Source organism: Melanerpes formicivorus, unplaced genomic scaffold (genome assembly GCF_026170545.1).
Source record: "Melanerpes formicivorus ecotype bairdi unplaced genomic scaffold, bMelFor1.0.p_v2 SCAF_5, whole genome shotgun sequence".
Lineage (NCBI taxonomy): Eukaryota > Metazoa > Chordata > Aves > Piciformes > Picidae > Melanerpes > Melanerpes formicivorus.
Window position 1 is genome coordinate 17,877,933 of NW_027142357.1, and position 18,127 is coordinate 17,896,059.

Below are 18,127 nucleotides of genomic sequence, written 5' to 3' on the forward strand. Positions count from 1 at the left end.
AACTGAAGTCAGGCTGCCCAGGCAAACTTTGTTTTGGTGGTTTTGAACTTCACTATTAGAAATTGCCTAAGATTATACCTTATTGACAGCTACATTGATCAGAAGCTAGTCACAGACTTGATTAGTTCTTGGAGATTGCTGGACTTGATCACCGAAAGCCAGGAAAAGATGCTGCAGGGTTAGAAACTGGCAATGTCTACAGTCCTAGAGTGAGATTGGTTGTCACATCCATGAGTCACAATTACAGCAGCTGGTTTGAAGGCAAACCAACCTCAGACTTGCTCAGATCAAATTCACCATATGTAGCTGTTTACAGCATCCATCTGACCCATCAGGACAGTCTGTTATCAGTGAACAGCAAAAGCAAGAGAAGACCTTTGCCAGCCTGATCTAGTATGGGGTGTCCCTGCCCATGGCAGGGGGGTTGGAACTAGATGATCCTTGTGGTCCCTTCCAACCCTGACTGATACTATAATACTATGATACTAGGATATCTTGCACAGGCCTCCACTCAACAACTCTCTTTTAATACAAACATAAGAAGTAGTACACGAAATTTATTACCATGCGTTCATAAGGATCATCTGTTTCAGCTGCCTTGTCCAAGAGTTCACTGTATTCGAGCTCTTCACAAAGATGTTGCAAGGTATTCAGAGGTTCATTTAGTTCAACTGGCATAGATACTTTGGAAAGATCTTTACCAATGTTATTCCTCAAAATATTCCACAGATTGATGTTACTGGTGTCAGGGCTGGGAGCTGGAAGACAAGTTCTCCGTCCATTCCTGAATGCACCTCCTGTTAGCTCACCATTAAGAACTGAGAAGGGGAAAAAAGCATTATCATAAGAAAGCATCAGATTAAGAAAACCAGATTTATCCATTCAACTAAACCACTACCACAACAAGCAAGCCCAACTTCACTATTTTCAGCTGAGTTGGTCTTGGTACAGACATGCATAAATCTGGTACATGAATATAAGCAACAAAATTTCCCAAAGTTAAAAATGTAGCAGTATACTTTGCCGAGAAATGTTGTCTGCAACACTGGTGTTGTCCTCAGATATATTATCACTCACATCACTGATATAGGATTCATCATCAGAAGCCTGTAACATAAATAAAGTATCAATTAAGTCAAATACTTATAAAATACACTTACAAATTATGAAAAATAAATAATTAACTGAAATACAAGTAATCTCTAACCAATTTGAGCTTTTAACTACATCAACTGGATGTTTCGATCAGCCCATGCTGCCAATCTATCATATGGTCAAAACTTGGTTGTGCCAGCTCACAGCATGTGAGCAATCCTTATCAAAGACAAAATATGCTGACATATTCATTTCCTCTCACAGAAGAGTTGAAGCAGACCACAGCACTACTGTTGTTTTATTAAAAGATGTTCTTATAATATTTTTTTTTAAGAAGAATTTATTCAGAATAGCACAGGAAAGCTATAGACAACAGTATGATACAGCAGCATGAACTGTATCTGACTGCTTGAGCTGTGAGCTTGAGTGAGCCAATTTTTCAGGCTTTTGACTACTTCCCCAATTATAGAGAGCAGCTTTATATGTATACAAGAAGGAGGTTTTATTAAAGAATATTTTAAAATTTAAATTAATTGACTGCATAGCCATATATATTTGTTCCTGTCTATGTTATGCTTATCAGAAACTGCTATATTCTAGGTAAGGGCATGTACTGAACATAAGCACCTGATAAAAACAAGTTTCAACTCAGTTTTACACTTCAGGGAACTTCTACACCCCATCACAAGGAAGTCTCAGGTTCAATTGTCTACCCCATGCAGTGCTACAGGCTGGGGTCAGATTGGTTGGAGAGTGGCCAGGCAGAGAGGGACCTGGGGGTATGGGTCGATACTAGGCTGACCATGAGCCAGCAGTGTGCCCAGGTGGCCAAGAAGGCCAATGGCATCCTGGCCTGCATTAGGAATACTGTGGCCAGCAGGAGCAGGGAGGTCATTCTGCCCCTGTAATCAGCAGTGGTTAGGCCACACCTAGAGTCCTGTGTCCAGTTCTGGGCCACTCAGTTTAGGAAAGATGTTGAGTTGCCGGAATGTGTTCAAAGAAGGGCAACAAAGCTGGTGAGGGGTTTGGAGCACAAGCCATGTGAGGAATGGCTAAGGGAGCTGGAGTTGCTTAACGTGGAGAAGAGGAGGCTCAGAGAAGACCTTATTGCCGTCTACAACTACCTGAAGGGAGGTTGTATCCAGGTGGGGGTTGGTCTCTTCTCCCAGGCAACCAGCACCAGAACAAGAGGACACAGTCTCAAGCTGCACCAGGGGAGGTTCAGGCTGGCTGTTAAGAAGTTCTTTATAGAAAGAGTGATTTGCCATTGGAATGGGCTGCCCAGGTAGGTGGTGGAGGCACCATCACTGGAAGTGTTTAAGAAGAGACTGGATGGGGCGCTTGGTGCCATAATTTAGTTGATTAGATGGTGTTGGGTTATAGGTTGGACTTGATGATCTCAACAGTCTTTTCTAAACGGGTTAATTCTATTCTATTCTACACTTTACACATTTTGATACCTTTTTATTCTAAGTAGCATTATAAAAAATAAAAATAAAATTCATTCACTAGTGGTATCACCTAAATCTGTCCAACAGCAAAGCTGCAGCTCGCTGTTATAGCCTACCTCATTTTCTGATGAGCTGGCAGACAGAAGCACTTCCTGTGCATCAAAGAACTCTGAAACAGATTCAGACATAGAGAGCCTGCTCTCATTAGAAACTTGCTGAGACAGTGGCAAACTGACATGAATTTGTTCACCTGTCTGTAAATAAAGCACAGAAAAATAAAAGTATTATTTCTAACATAAAATAGATTTGCATAGAAGGGGTAAATCACCTGAACAATTTTTCTATGCCAGTTCTAAGCACAGATACAAAATAAAGTGCACTTTAAGCAGTGAGATACAAGTCTTTGAGGCCTGCTCAGCATTGACTGCTAAGATTTAGCAGAGCAAATAATCACAGATCTAGTTCTGTATCAGGAGGAATGATTTTATGCACAATAGCTGTTTTTTTTTCAGACAAGTTCGACCAAGAAATTCAGGTGAAAAGACATCACTGGAAGGTAGCATTGATACAACCAAAAGCCTTATAAGGTCAGGAATTCACAACTTACTTTCAAAATGAATGCTCTTGTGAACCAGTTTAGTAACAAATGTTTGAATTTTCAGCTATAATACGTATGTGTTTTATTTTACTCCATGTTTGTACTCCAAATCTCATTTGAATTGTCATTAACTTGGAGTCAGTACTGCTAAAGGGAATTAACTCTCTGTGGTTTATTTCAAACAAAATTTATGAGCAATGGGGAAAGCTAATTTAAATAGTGGAATGTATCTTTCCCCTTCCTGCTCTTGTTGCAAGGAAAATTAGGTTTCAATTACCCTACAGACTATCACTTTAAGAAGGGAGGAAGGAGAATTAAGGCTTTCTCACTGTACCATTCCACCAAAGGAGCTGCTGCTGTAGAGGGAAACAGTTTACTGACTTAATCCCTTAATTTATACAGCATGTTGCTTCTGGGAGATAATACAGATGAAACTATTGCGGCCCTCCTAAACACAGTTATCTTTTCAGATTGCAACTCCATTCCCACTAATCTTACTACAGAATTGCTATAAATGGTTTTGTTGATCTTAATCCTGTAAATTAAGAATCCTTACCTCAAAATCCACTTATAAAAAAACAAACCCAAAAAATCCCCCCATAGAGTACAACATCATAAACATGCCAAGAGGTCACAACCCATTTCTTTTTAACTGGGGCTTACAAGCTTGTAAATGGTTTATGATATTTGATGAATTATAATGGAAACAGAAACTCACTTTCATTGTCATCTTTACAGGTGATTGAAATTGCATGGTTTTGTATGGAAACATACACATGCCCCTACATGAAAAAAGATGCTCACACAGGCATTATGTACACAGGGCAAGATAATCCATATAAAGCAGTCAAAAAAAATTAATGGAAGGAACCTCTGAAAAACTCCTTCAGTCTGACACACTTGTACCAAGACAGTGAGGTAGGTATGACACAGAAACAGCTAACCAACACAAAATACAAAATAGAACAAATTTTTGTTGCCCAGAACTTCACTGCAGGTGGCTGTGCTGTGCCACAGCTTCACCTCTATGCTGCTACTCTCCAGCACACTGGACTCTTGGCAAAATTGTCTGGACATTTTCAAAAAGCAAACAAGCAAAAGTAATTGGAAAGGTATTTTTACCTTTCTTTATTGTAAGAGAAAACAATTAGGAAGCAAAAATATATTAATTGAAATGGCACATGAATATTAGTGGAAATGACAAATGAAAAAAGTATTTTGGTAAAATGCAAGCAGAATGGCTGTCAAAGCAACCATGTTAATTGCAACATATTATAGCTTTTGAATTCAGATTTGTCCTCCTCATGATGGAAACTTAACTTGTTATTATTACAAATGTTCAGTAATCTGTGACTGAGGAGACTGAGGAAAGCAAAAGAAGAAATACTAGATGTTGCAAACATGGTATTAGTATAGTTTTCATAGACTGAACCTTTTTATTTCAGCAGTGCCATTCAAGCTATCAAAAATCAGGCCCTTTAAACACTTGCAGCAATAGGCCATTAAATACTAAACTACTTTGTTGAGTTGGCAAGAAGTTAAGACAGAATTGGTTAGCTACTGTGTGTTACATTCGAATACAGTAAAACCTCATTAATTCCCACAGCCAACAATTAATATTCCAAAACTGTTTCTCTGCAGAGAACGAATGGAGTTCTTCCATGAGATCTGACATACAGAAAATAAAGGATATAAGTTTTATTTTATGTAGGGAAAACAGAATCTGACTTTTTCTGAACCATTGCCAGCCTGAAAAATCCTATAATTTGCCAGGTGTGTTTCAGTTATTAGTGAGAATTAGGAAGGTTTGATTGTACTCTAAATTCATTAAAGGCCAAAGTCTTACCTCGTCAGGACTAGGGATAATATTTACACTGACAACCTGATCACAAATAACAGATTCTGAATGTATTCTGTTCAAGCGACTCCTTAGTTCAGCATTCTGGTGGAGAGCCTTAAAATAAAAATTGTATGTTTAATTTAAAATTTAAAAGTAAGCATTAAACAGAAGGGGGGAAAAAAAAAGAAAAGAGAAAAGCAAAAAGCAAAAAGCTTCTTCTCACTAATTTCCTTTAAAAAAAATTTAAAAAACCCACAGAACCTTTTTCTTCCATTTTTACAGAGATCCCTATTGCAGGAGTATCTCTAACATGACTTAGTCTTTTGGTTGCTTTGCCTTCAGTGATGAATTATCAGATAGTATCCCACAATGTAACAGTGGCATTCCATCTTAACTCTTTAGATACCTTCTGGCAGGTATACTGGTGCATCATGTACGTTATGGAAATGCGGAGTGAATGAAGCAACAAAGAACAAAACTGCAGAACAACAAATGGGAACTACCCACAAAATGTCCAAAGGGTCAATCCTTGGTTTTACAACTACATAGCCATTTCCAGACCAAGGGAAAATGAAAATTCCATCCTTTCCAGCAAAACCAACATAACTGCTAGTATCGAGTGTTCACCCATCCAGATCAATTTTATGTATTTGCATAAGTGCTCATTTCAAACTACTGATCCACCAGAGTGTCACAAATAACAATAGAATTAAACCGGTGTCTGGTATATGCTGATTTTTCTCCTTCTAGGTCTGATACCTAGAAAGAGTCATGAGCAAGATTCTGAAATCCAGAAAAAAACATACTATCTTACATACCTAGAACATCAACAGACTTAACCCTAATATATGCCCAGCACTGCGGAATTTTACAAAGAGCAACAGCCAGCCATGCTGTCTTAGTAGCAAATGACTGCTATAATGGAGTACTAATCTTTTTCTGACTTGTCCTAGTGCAAACTCAGGAACAGATTGCATGACTACACTGAAAGGACCAAAGTAAAATAGGCTAGCTTAAACTGTCACTGTCAGTTTAAAATATCCCATTTTGCTTTGTTCTGAAATGGTCTGGGCATGTTCACAGTTGTCATCTACCAGGAAGGAAAGGTAAGGACTAACAAGAGCCTGGCAGTAGCTTCTTAAACTGCTCAAACTGGGTCACAAGACTTATCAAACCCAGAAGACTCACTAAGGTCTGATTTTCAGTTATTCCTCTCATTTCCATTCATTAGCCTTATTTTCACTCATTCCCTAATGACTTTTAGACTGACAGTGGAGGCTAGGAACAAGAAGAAAACATGATACAAGTTGCTAATAAGTGTCCACAAATCTTAGTTACATTTCAATCAATAACCAGAAATGGTTACCCTTATCTTTTGTCCCTAACATTTCTTCACTGCCAACACACAGTAATCAATCTACATAACATGATATGCCTCTGTATCTAAAGAAAAGTTGTGCATCAATTTCACTGTCAAAGCAAAACACATCCAACCCAACAACAGTAACAGTATATGAAATTATACACACATTTGGGTCAAGTTCTGTTTGCTTTTAAACCTCTGCTCACATTTCCTGCAGAAGCAGTAATCCAAATCAATCCATTCTTCAAATTAAAGTATTTTATGTTTCCTTGACAATGAATTCAGGGATTCGAGTTATTTTGCAACCTGAGGACTTAATTTACTTCTTCTTCCTCACAAAAGTAAATGACAAGATTTCCTTTGGCTTAAGTGGGAGAGACACTGGACAGTAACAAGTGTGTATTTGAAAATCCAATTTACCCATGATTCCTTCTGCAGTTAGAGACATGGACATAGAAAACAAAACTGAAAATATACAGTCAAAATTTAAAATGTACTTAACAAAAGAAGAGTATCTCCCTAACTGTACAGGAAAGATATCTAGCATTTATTTAAAAATATTTGATCCATTTTCTTTACTTTAGAAAACCGTGAAAGACACATGCTTACACATCTCCACATGCACTGAGGTCAGGCCTATGACATAACAGAACCTATGTCACAGTTTTGGCCAAGAGACTGGCTTCTTTGTTGGCTTCCTATAATTCAGGAAATGGCCAAAATACAAAAGAATAGTGCATCTGGCAAGCTAGATGTGCTTCAAATCAAATCAAGAACATACCTGAGAGAGTGACTGTCTGAGGTGTGCTACTTGAGCATTGTGGCCTGCAAGATCCTGCTCTGAAACAATCTGCTTAAGCTTCTCCTTCTCTATAGCTATGCTGTTAAAGGCAGACTTCAAAAGAGAATGCACTAAGCAAAAGAGAAAACAAAGAAAGTAAGTGCCTCCTCAGCTACAGAACTGCACATTGACATCTATTACAATATTTAATCAATAAAACCAGTGAGATTTCCATCCCACAATTATGGAAATTTGAAACAAGGATCTGAACCTCAAGTAATCCATGCCAAACTAAGTACCAACAGTTACAGCTTGAGGATGTAATGTGCATACCGTATGTTCACACATATGTTAACTGATCATACTCTTGGTGCTGGAAAAGTGCATGGAAAAGTACATGGAAAACTTCATATATGGAAACCCTTTCCTTTCTGTTGGTGTTGTGGTTTACTACTGGTATTTTTTTAATTTTACTTTCAGAACTGACCAAAATAATCAATTCTGCTCAAACATGATATTGCAGTAAGAAAGGGGATTATTTGGGTCTTTAAACAGGTTTTTAACATTTCTTAAGATATCAGCCTGACATTTTACCTGTTGTTTTCATTGACGTAGCAAATATTGCACAAACATGAGTTGCACAATACTGTATGTCACAGTGATATTCCAATTCATACTTAAGAAGAAACCAAAGAGTGCTTGCAAATTCAGCTGAGTACTTACAAGATGCAGAATTCAGTTCAGAAAACTTCTAAAAATGCTTACATATTTCTATATTCATGACATGCATGGTAAATGTAAGAAAGATGTGTGTCATCTTTATGTAAGCCACCCAACCAGCTAAAAATTCTCACACAGTATCTTCTCATGCAGATGAATGCCCTGGCCATAACTAAGTGAAGGCAATAAAAATAAACAAAACACCACCGCCAAAAACACACACACACACACACACACACACCCCAGAGAAGCACAGTAAAGGAAAGGCTTGACATTTCCAGTTACCTTTTTGTGCCATCAAGCAGAATTCTTCTTGAAGCTTCATGTACTCAGTAGAGCACTCCAGAGGGTCCGTTACATGGCTTGGGGGAGTCTGAAACTCAATGTCTGCGCAAAGGTTTGGATTCGATGAATGCAGTCTAACAGGTGACATTGTAGCACTGAAAGGGACCTGCAATGAGAAACAGTGTGGAAATACTTACAAGGTGCAATCAACCCTTTGACTCTGCTGAAGCAAAATACAAAATTCTTCTGAAAATGAAAGATTTAGTCTATAATGTGAACAACTAGTAAGAGTAGACATGCAATATTTTGTTCTCCTAAATCTCAGTGTGGTTGACATAGAATTTCTTGAAATTTTTCACTGAAATAGGCTTAAGATGATCTAAATACATAGCTAATGGCAAACAATGGATCATTCAAATTCAAAGTTGGACCATTTCCTAATGTTTAAAAGATGACTGGAAAAACTGAATCGTGATACATCCTGCTTTATATTTGGACATTTCAGAATACATATAGTATGACTAATTACAGTATCATCATTTGAAGTACTGCAAGTTCCTCCACAGATCCAGAAATAGGATAGAATATTACTAAACATATTATTGAAGTTTTTCAAAACTACTGGTAAATCTTGAGTTGAAATTCATCGTACAGCCTACTATAGGGAGGCAGGGGGGGAAGGCATATGGTACTTCATTCTAACTAAACAAATAAACACTAAGTACAAAAAAAATCAAAACATTTGATTTTCATTTAAGGTACATAAGAAATAAGTGCAAAGAGGTACAGTTTAGTAAGATGAAGCAAAAATTTAGTTTATTATCATGACCATTTCTCTTTCTTCTTCTATACTTTTCAGTACAGCAGTAAAAATATACATGCAAATCTTTCTAAGTTATAAACACGCATCATGTACTGATCAGTTACCTATATGCTACATATGCAGTGTGTGGCTACCACTGTTGTATATGTGATATATCTGTGAGCATATGTTGCATTTTATTATAATGTAACCATTTACACATATTTCTACAAAAAGCTCAGAACCCAATTTTCAAATTTAAATAAAGGTATGCAGAATGGTATTTAGTAACTTAAATATTAAGCACTGTTAAAAACATTGGATAAATTAAATCCAATTCATGCCATTATATTGACCAAATGTATAAATAAAGAATTTCTGTACTACAGCTGAAAGTAATTACTCAAATATGAAAAATGGGGCCAAAATATAAAGTGTGTCTTCCAAGGCATGACAGAGCAGCAAATAACATAAAAAGTCATATTACTGAGATTTTATATCAACAGGTAAGTTCTATACTACCCTCAGTATTTGTTATTTGATTAGACCAAAGGGGTTTATCAACCCCTTCCTGGAAAGTTGTGATCAATATATGTCACCAAGTTCTGATTCTCCAATAAAACTCTGAAAATCCTGTTGGATCTATTAATCCCTTCTCATTCCACTCATGAGCATATCCTGAAAAATAACCATTTTCCATCCCATTCCTCCTCAATTTCCAAATACATTTAGCACATAATAGCTCTATGGTACCTGTCCAGCTTAACATTATTGCTTCTCTCATATATTTTGCTTTCCAGCTATTTCAATTAATTAATTTTTTACTGGACCTCATTTTAGCTTCATATCAGGAAGACTTCATTAGCAGGATACTTAGAATAAATTCCTTCCATTCTTACTGAATATTTACCCCAAACCCCTTCTTTGGGAGTACCAGAATGTCTCCCTCAATAGCCTGAGAAAACTAGGTTAATCAACTAATGTGACTAAATGCTGGTTAATTTCAAGTTTCCTTAACAAAATCTTTTCACTGCTTGTACTGGACAGATTGTTCCCAGAAATTACAAAGGTTCAGATGGCTCCAAAGAGGGGAGAGTAGGTGGCTGCATGATAACTGTATCTCAGGGGAGCACTTACCTAGCTCTCAAGCCCATTCAGAAAGCAGGAAGAAAACTGATCCTAACTATAATGCCAGAGCTGACAGAGAGTCCCCATACCCTCACGTGCCTGTGCAGCACAGATCGGCAGAGCTACAAGCAGGCTGCCCATATCTGCTGAGGGGCTCTTTAGTCACTTTGTGATGAACCTAGATGAAGCAAACTGCTTTAGATCCATCATCTCTGCCTCGTACCTCAGCTAGCCAGGCTGAAAAGTAATGTTTCTACAGTGAGGTTTTTTTTCCTTGTAAATAACAGCTTAATGCATGTTCTAGAAACAGCAGTTCTATTAATACTGTCACAGTGCTTGCAAGAAACTTACAATTGCATGACAGAGACAAGTACTGCTCTGCTGTCTGCTTTAAATACAAGAATCAATAATATTGAAATGTTGACTGATGTGAACTCCCCTCATACGCATCTTATAGAAACTCCCCTCGTGTATCTTTTAGGAAAGTTTCCAAGCTACTTTACACAACAGATGACAAAATCCACATTGAACAAAGTCTTTCATTCTCTTAAATAGGCAACAGTCCAAGGAACACCATCAATGTACTTTCCCTCCTCTTTTTTCCCTTCACCCTTGTGCTTTCTCTCTGCATCTGTGGTGACTTGATTCTGACTTTACTACCCTTTTTTTCTTTATTTCTTGTTGACTTGGAGATTTATTTTTTTTAGATGTATTTTGCTCTTTGATGCATCTCTCTGAGTTCTTCCATGCACACACTCTTTTAGACGCAACCACGGATGTACCTTGTCCTGACTTTCTGTTTTATGGCAGGGGCCTAATACCCACTCATACATCACCTTCTTCAGAACTAGGGGTTCATATGGGAACAGACTGTTCTTGGGAGAGTGGGTTGTAAGGAAAACCTCCTCTTTCTGCCATGTATTTAACTGATGTCATTCTGTATCCCTCAGTCTATACACACAGTTTCACTGCCTGGGAGACACAAGCACTTCACTACATCAGCCAGGAAGAGCAGGCCATTGCCACAACCACTGCAATAGCTACAAAGACAAACCCCTTCCTCTCAAGCTTTTTTCATCTCCTCCAAGATCTCTCTCAACAGGTCCTCACTTCAGCTGCAGGTAGCAACTCAACAACTCCCTGCCTTAAAAATCAGTCCAGCTGTATTTCTTCCACTTAAGCAATCCTTGCTATAGTTCTTGCCAATGCTGTGTAACTACTGCTGAACCTACTGGTTAGAGCCTCCCACTGACACTACTCAGCCACACAGAGTGAAAAACAGGTTGATTTCTCTGCGAGGCAGGCAGACTCATAAGGTCAGAATATCAATCCATTATTGCGTACAGCACTCAGCATCAATTGATTATGGAGGATTACATTTAGATGAGCTAATTTGGGAACTGGAGAAACACTGATTTCTATCAAGATTTTTAGGAGGTCCTAACAGAGTTTTGTGATTCAGGTAGCAGATATTCAAGCTATTCAGGCTTGGCAGAAGCTATGTATAACCTAGGAAATTTTAGCCATGGGCTGGAGCAGCAGACCCTGGAATATTTTAGCCTGATGAATACATTCACTGCTTGGGCTAGGTCAGGTATATGGATTCAAAGCTCACTTCAATCTTTGGCTGCACAGAGCCCTTCCTACATATCTCTTGTACTAATTGGTTGATGAATTACTATTAATGTCTATATTGTGCATTACCAGTATGAGCCTTCCTGATAAAGCAGTATCTGAAGATACCCTTTTGATGCTAATTCAATTTCACAAACAGCGCTTCCCCTCCCCAGCTCCCAGCCCCTGTACTGATTTCATAGCTCCAGATTTTGTGTCAAGAACTTAGGGAACAAGCAAAACTAAATGCAGACACTAGAGGTAGTAATATGACTTTTTGAGATTATGGAATGTAAACAGAAAGTGTCTCAAATGAAAAGGCTACCCTTCTACTACTTCAACAAACAAACAAAACAACCACAAAAAAAAAAGGAGGGTTTAAAAAAAAATCTGTAAGCTTTGTAATTCTACAATTGTTTGCAACAAATCTCCATGTTCTTCTGTCTGTCTAGAGACTATCACAAGAATCTTTTAAGATAAATTGGTAACTTCTTGCCAGTTTGTATAGTACATAGCAGATTATGTCAAAGATGTTCAGAATGGAGGGACTGAATTTAACCATCACTTGCACTTGCATAAAGGAGGAGGGGCATGTACCATGTAAACAAGCTCAGACCCACATTTATCAAATTCCTTTGTCAGGCCTGACAACTTCCAAGAAACTTGTCTCAGAGCGGGTAGCATGAACACCTCCAGAAAGTGCAAGAAACATTTTCATAAGCTTATTATACATTCATAGCTTCCCATCTTTAGAGCTATCCCTTGATTTTCAAGTCCACTCACTGTTGTAGCCACTGCAGCTGCTAGTCTCTGCCGGCGACGTGTTGTGCTGAATTGGCCCTTCGGTGCTGGCCCTTCCTGACAGTGAATGCAAGAGAAGGAAGTAGAAAAAGAGAAGGGAAGGGATGATGGGACACAGGAAGATGAAAGGTGATCAGAAAAGGGAGAGGGAGATTCTTTAGGTGGATTTCAATTTTGTTAACTCTTATGGCCTACACATTCTGAGAACATATCACATGTTTTCAGTTGTGTATGCCAGAGACTAGTTACTTCACTAAAATGACGTCCAGATGAGTTGGACTTCAGTGCACTCACTAAGACTGCCAATAAAAACTAACAAACCCAACCAACCAACCAAACAAACAAACAAAAAAAAAAACAACACCAAAACAACCTGCTAGCATTGCCGTTCAATCATAAGGCAGCTATGAAATGAGAAAACAAAAAGGATGCTATGGCATGGCAGAAAACATAAAAAACCCAAACTACTTCTGGTGGTCTCTTAACCACCTAGAAGATGAATTCTCAGACTATTACTTTGCATTAGTGGAAGTGCATAAATGTGGTAACTGGAGAAGCATACACCTCAATGGCGAAACTTTTCAGTATGTATGTTATAGTGAGCTTGCTTATGTAAACATTCATGTACACAGCTTTAGCATTTCTGTCCCCATGCTTGAGCCTTTGTTCACTTTCTCACACCACTTTTTTGAGTTCCAGCTACCTCTCCTATACTGTACTGAAGGCCTGGCTTCCAAACAAATTATAAACTCAAATAAAGCAACACAGATGAAAACTATGTATTTGAACAACTACTTCCTTTTCTGCATACCTAACTTGTTGCCTCATCCTGCTTAATTTCACTTTTATTTTACTTTTAAGAAAATTCCTGGTACATTAAAGTCAAACAAGGTATTGTCTAATGCTCCACACCTATCATAAAGTGCTTCTATTTAATGTCAAATCCAAATGTTATTATTTTAAAGCCATTGTAAGATTTTAGGAGATTAGAAAAGCTACCTTTCTGCTCTTAGAAAAAAAAAAATCAATCTCTTTATATTTTTCTCCCCCCTATATCTTCACATATCAGCATTTAAAAATATATATACAGTCTTAATTTTTCTGAAAGCAGCCTGGGCAACATAAAAATAACAACAGTATAGACTGGTTACATATACACCATGATAGAGAACAAGATATTATAGTTCAACTACTATTTGAATTGTCTAGCTTTTGTAACATTCTTACAGGTATTGCTGGCCAAATGTCCCACTCTCTGGCTGATATTAGTGGCAGTGCTACTGACAATGGAAGGACTATCTAATGATTACAGTAAGAACAGCCTTGCTTTGCAATAGTTTGTAAAATTCTCACATTAAAAAACATGTACATAACCTCTAAAATAAAGAGCACAAAATCTGTTAAAGCAGAGACCACATCATATGCATAATATAAAGTTCTCTGTGCTCTATAAATGTCTGACCTGTGAATAAGAGTTTGGAAGAATATTCTTGTTTAACTAATAGGGACATATAAATAAAAAATATACAGACAGGCATATGCAAATATATATATAAGCAAGATTATGAACACAGTATGCATTATTAAAATGAGAACAATGAGCTCTGCAGGACACACTCCCCTCAACACTAAAGAAGTGAAGTAATAATGTTAGTTACAATACATTTATTTAATAAACCAGTCTTTGGGTCCAGTTTCATTTCTGAGCTGAAAATAAGAGCAGAGCAAGCTGACTTTTCAGGTTGCTCTATAGCCTATAGTTCTCTATTAAACTACTCCCCTTGAAAGCAAAAAAAAGAATCCCAAAACTTTGCAACTCTGAACTTTTCAGGGAAACAGACTGAAGGAGTTGGGTTCAGTCTGGAGAAGAGAAGGCTCTGAGGTAACCTAGTTGTGGCCTTCCAGTATCTGAGGGGGGCCTACAGGAAGGCTGGGGAGGGACTTCTCAGGATATCAGGTAGTGATAGGACTAGGGGGAATGGAATGAAGCTGGAGGTGGGGAGATTCAGGCTGGATGTGAGGAGGAAGTTCTTCACCACGAGAGTGGTGAAGCCCTGGAATGGCTTGTCCAGGGAGGTGGTTGGGGTGCCATCCCTGGAGGTGTTTAAGACGAGGCTCTGGCCAGCCTGATCTAGTGTGGGGTGTCCCTGTCCATGGCAGGGGGGTTGGAGCTAGATGATCCTGTGGTCCCTTCCAACCCTGACTGATACTATGATACTATGAAACCAAATAAGCGTTACTTCATTTTATTGCTTTTCAGTAACCTTTTTTTATTTTCTTTCAAACATCTTTAGATTGTCATGAGAATGACAAATTGGTCTTCCACACAGAAGGGAAAAAACCCAAACCTTTCATTTGTGTACAAAAGCATAATTTCTAAAATGAATACCAGTCAATTAACTTGCTGTTGCAGTATAAGCAATCTTTCTTCAGAGAAGCCGCCCTTATATTACTCCTGAGTGAAGTCATGTAAATTAAGATGGCAATTTTAAATAATTTAGCAGCACTAGACCCTCTAACCTACAAACATGTATACACATGCCATGCTCAATTTTGCTTCAGTCATCAGAATTAATTGTGTGAAAAAAAGTTAAAGCTAACTGCATACAGAACTGGTATACCTAACTGGTAAATATGTATTTCTAAGAAACAAAGCAAGAAGCTTTTCTTACAAATATGTTCTAAACACATTCTAACACATTCTGTAATGTAAATGCTAACAGAAATACAATAAAAGCTATCTTATTAACAAAAAAAGTGTTAACAAGTACAATAAAAAAACCTGGCTGGGAGAATTCTCTCCTTACATTTTACACAGTGGATGGTGAGCTAGCAAAAAATATTCTCCTTCTCCATTACTCATGAACAAAACACATACATAGAAAGCTCTCTAACTTCTATCCTCCACACAAGGATGGCTATCTCCAGCATACTACCAGAAGGTCTTGTGATGGTAGCTAGTGACTAATTACTTTAAATGCAATTAGTAGTGCCCTTAGCTTTAAGTTAGTATGTTAGTGCTTAGCATTATCCTTTAAAACTAATGAGATGCATGGAGGCCTGGAAAAAGGAAAAGGACAACAGAAGTTTTCTTAGTACCAAATGTCAACAGTTTCATAGTAAATCATGTCTTGGCACCATGAGGAAATGATCACAAATTGGACGAAGTGATTCACAGCAGTGGATTACCTATAAAGAAGGCCAATGAAGCTAGGAGGAGCTAACAGAGGAACAAAATGGGACTGTAAGCTTAACAAGTACCAAGGCATGGAATAAAACCCACATTTTAGTGGAATGGCAATATGAACAAATTAGGAATAGCACAATGAGTCAGAATGAGACTATCTTCCACAGATCACAGCTTTAGACTATTCATGGTACAGGACAACCCTTGAAAGAACAGCAATATTTTGAGCCCATCAAACCAGCCAAGATAACAGAAGCTACAAAGGAGTTTTCATCTTCCATATAATTCAGAATGATTTTATTGTATCTCTTCTTTCACTGTTAATTTATTTATAAATCAGTCATCAATAGTGATGCTCTGCTCTAACAAAGCTTGCCAGGAGTTAATGCTGACACAGGTTAGGCAGAGTTCATTACTAACCCAGAAGTGACAGACCAATGCAGAATAGTGCTATGCACACAAACTTTCTCAGATGAACTTGCAAACCAACTGTATTCAAGAATTCCAGGAGCTGAGGCACAAATTCTACCAAGCCACAAATAGCTGTTTGAGAGTCAGGTGACAAAACAACAGAAACCCAGACCAGTGTGTCACTTTGGCAAACTGCAGGCAGAACAGGAACAGCTCGTAATTCCTCATGATCTGCTCTAGAGGCCAGAGGCATCACACATTGATTGCTTTCATCATTTAATTGTCATTTTTGTGGAGAGGCGTTTCTCTGAGACCACTGCAGCATGAAAGAACATGCTGTGTTGCCTCTGCCTCTTCATAGACACCAAGTACTTGCATTCATTTTTCTGATATTTTTATTTGCTTATGTTATTCAGCAGAAAGAAAACACAGTGATCCTTCAAATGGAGGTAATAGGACATGACATCAGTCAGCGAAATTCCTTTGTTAATAAACCTTTTTAATCCTAATAGATGATTCATTGTTCAATCTGTGATTTATCTAGTATAACAGGTAGAAAGAAAAATCCCCTAAAAAAGCTGCAGTGAGAAAGCCAATGAAACTACAATTTCTTCTTTCCTTAAGATTATAAATCTTAAATGAGTCATAGAGAGCTCCTTACTCTGTTGCTGAGTCACAGAAAGCTCCTCATATTAAAAGCTCCTCATATTAAAAGCTTTCAAAGTTTGCATGAATTTCAAGGAATTTAAATGGATCAAAAGTTGCTGACATTCATTTATTCTGTAGCAGACAGCACAGTGATGATTGTTAGCTCTTGAAGTCAGTTGAATATGTCTTCATTATCAGTTCCTCAATTACAAAAGACTTCTCTGCCTATGCTTCTTTCAGCTCTAAGGCAGGATGGGGGTAAATTCTTTCTCTATTCTGTTTGCTCCCATAATAGCCTTTTCAGTAACAGAAGGCTTGTGGAAATACTTGTAATTGGTAACATTCCTACTAAAAGGTCTGGACAAAGACAGCTGGTGTGTTTAGTGTTTCATTCATGTTTTCTGCTCTTAGCTTGATGTCACTTCCTCAACTGCCCTTCTTGGCAAGTTTGAGATAGAACATCAGTATCCTGTGTGCTGCAGGTGTGCTGGCATTTTGCACCTTAACTCACTATAGTGAACTCCCTATAATTCACAATATTCAGATCCTCCTCCTTTCCCTAGATGGCAATGTTTTCATATGAATGAAAGTTTAAATAAATCAACACTTTTATTACTATCGTCTCTAGATTTTAAGCACCAAACTGAGATGTCATTTAATTCATCAGTAACATAGGCAACAGTACACTGACTTCCTATTTTCAACTAATATATAATTTAATGAGTAAAAGTTAAAAGTACAGTGAAAAATAAAACATTGCAGACTCAGTACCTGAAGTTGAATTTTTGCATCTTTGCTGACACTTTTTGTTCTCCATCGTCTTGTGACCCGCTTGTCTTTCTTTGAAATATCTACACAGTTAGCCTACATTACACAAATAGTTAAAAGCAACAAAGTACTATTAAGTTGACAGAAGCAGCACAGACAGTACAGCAAGTTAGTAAAGAACTGTAGCATTAGACATCTACAAATTAGAAAGAAGAGAAGAGTGCCACTGCCAGGGCCCATAACTATAGCAGTGGCCAGCAGCTATTCATACACTGCTATAAACATATGGTATATTCAGCTCATGTAGCAAAACTACTGGTACACTTACTTCATGAGTGCACAGTATTTAGGACCAGGTCTTGAAATCCTTATGGATTTCTGCTCTGGTACCACTCAGAGAAATGTAGAGTTAACCTTTGCCTGAAATCAATGATAAGTCTTCTTATCTTATTGGAGCTAGACTTCCCAAAGCACCAACACCACTAGGAGATTTGTATATTCAAGGGGATTGAGTGAAAAAGGAAGAAAGGATCTAGGAACTGCTGTTGCTTTTTTGTGGTCAAGAGGAAAACTCACCCTGAACTGGGAAACAGTCCAACCCTTGGGACCTTTGTACTATGCCCTCTTTTCTAGAG

General features: G+C 37.9%; 1 protein-coding gene across 6 annotated transcripts in view; it reads right to left on the bottom strand.

Annotated features, from left to right (window-relative positions):
* The window catches only part of OSBPL6 (oxysterol binding protein like 6), a 98,671-nt gene that overhangs the window by 18,306 nt on the left and 62,238 nt on the right, over positions 1–18,127 (bottom strand). For 3 of the 6 annotated variants that reach the window (XR_010987359.1, XM_068138504.1, XM_068138503.1), the window contains 8 exons: positions 17,496–17,588; positions 12,461–12,535; positions 8,134–8,299; positions 7,129–7,259; positions 4,991–5,098; positions 2,663–2,800; positions 1,020–1,107; positions 565–818 (listed from right to left, as the gene is read on the bottom strand). Coding sequence is in view for 5 of the 6 variants with exons in the window: in XM_068138504.1 (XP_067994605.1) it covers positions 565–818; positions 1,020–1,107; positions 2,663–2,800; positions 4,991–5,098; positions 7,129–7,259; positions 8,134–8,299; positions 12,461–12,535; positions 17,496–17,588 (1,053 nt within the window). In the remaining variant the exon portion in view is untranslated. The remainder of the gene's footprint in view (positions 1–564; positions 819–1,019; positions 1,108–2,662; positions 2,801–4,990; positions 5,099–7,128; positions 7,260–8,133; positions 8,300–12,460; positions 12,536–17,495; positions 17,589–18,127) is intronic. The other 3 variants (XM_068138506.1, XM_068138505.1, XM_068138507.1) reach the window with 3 other exon arrangements.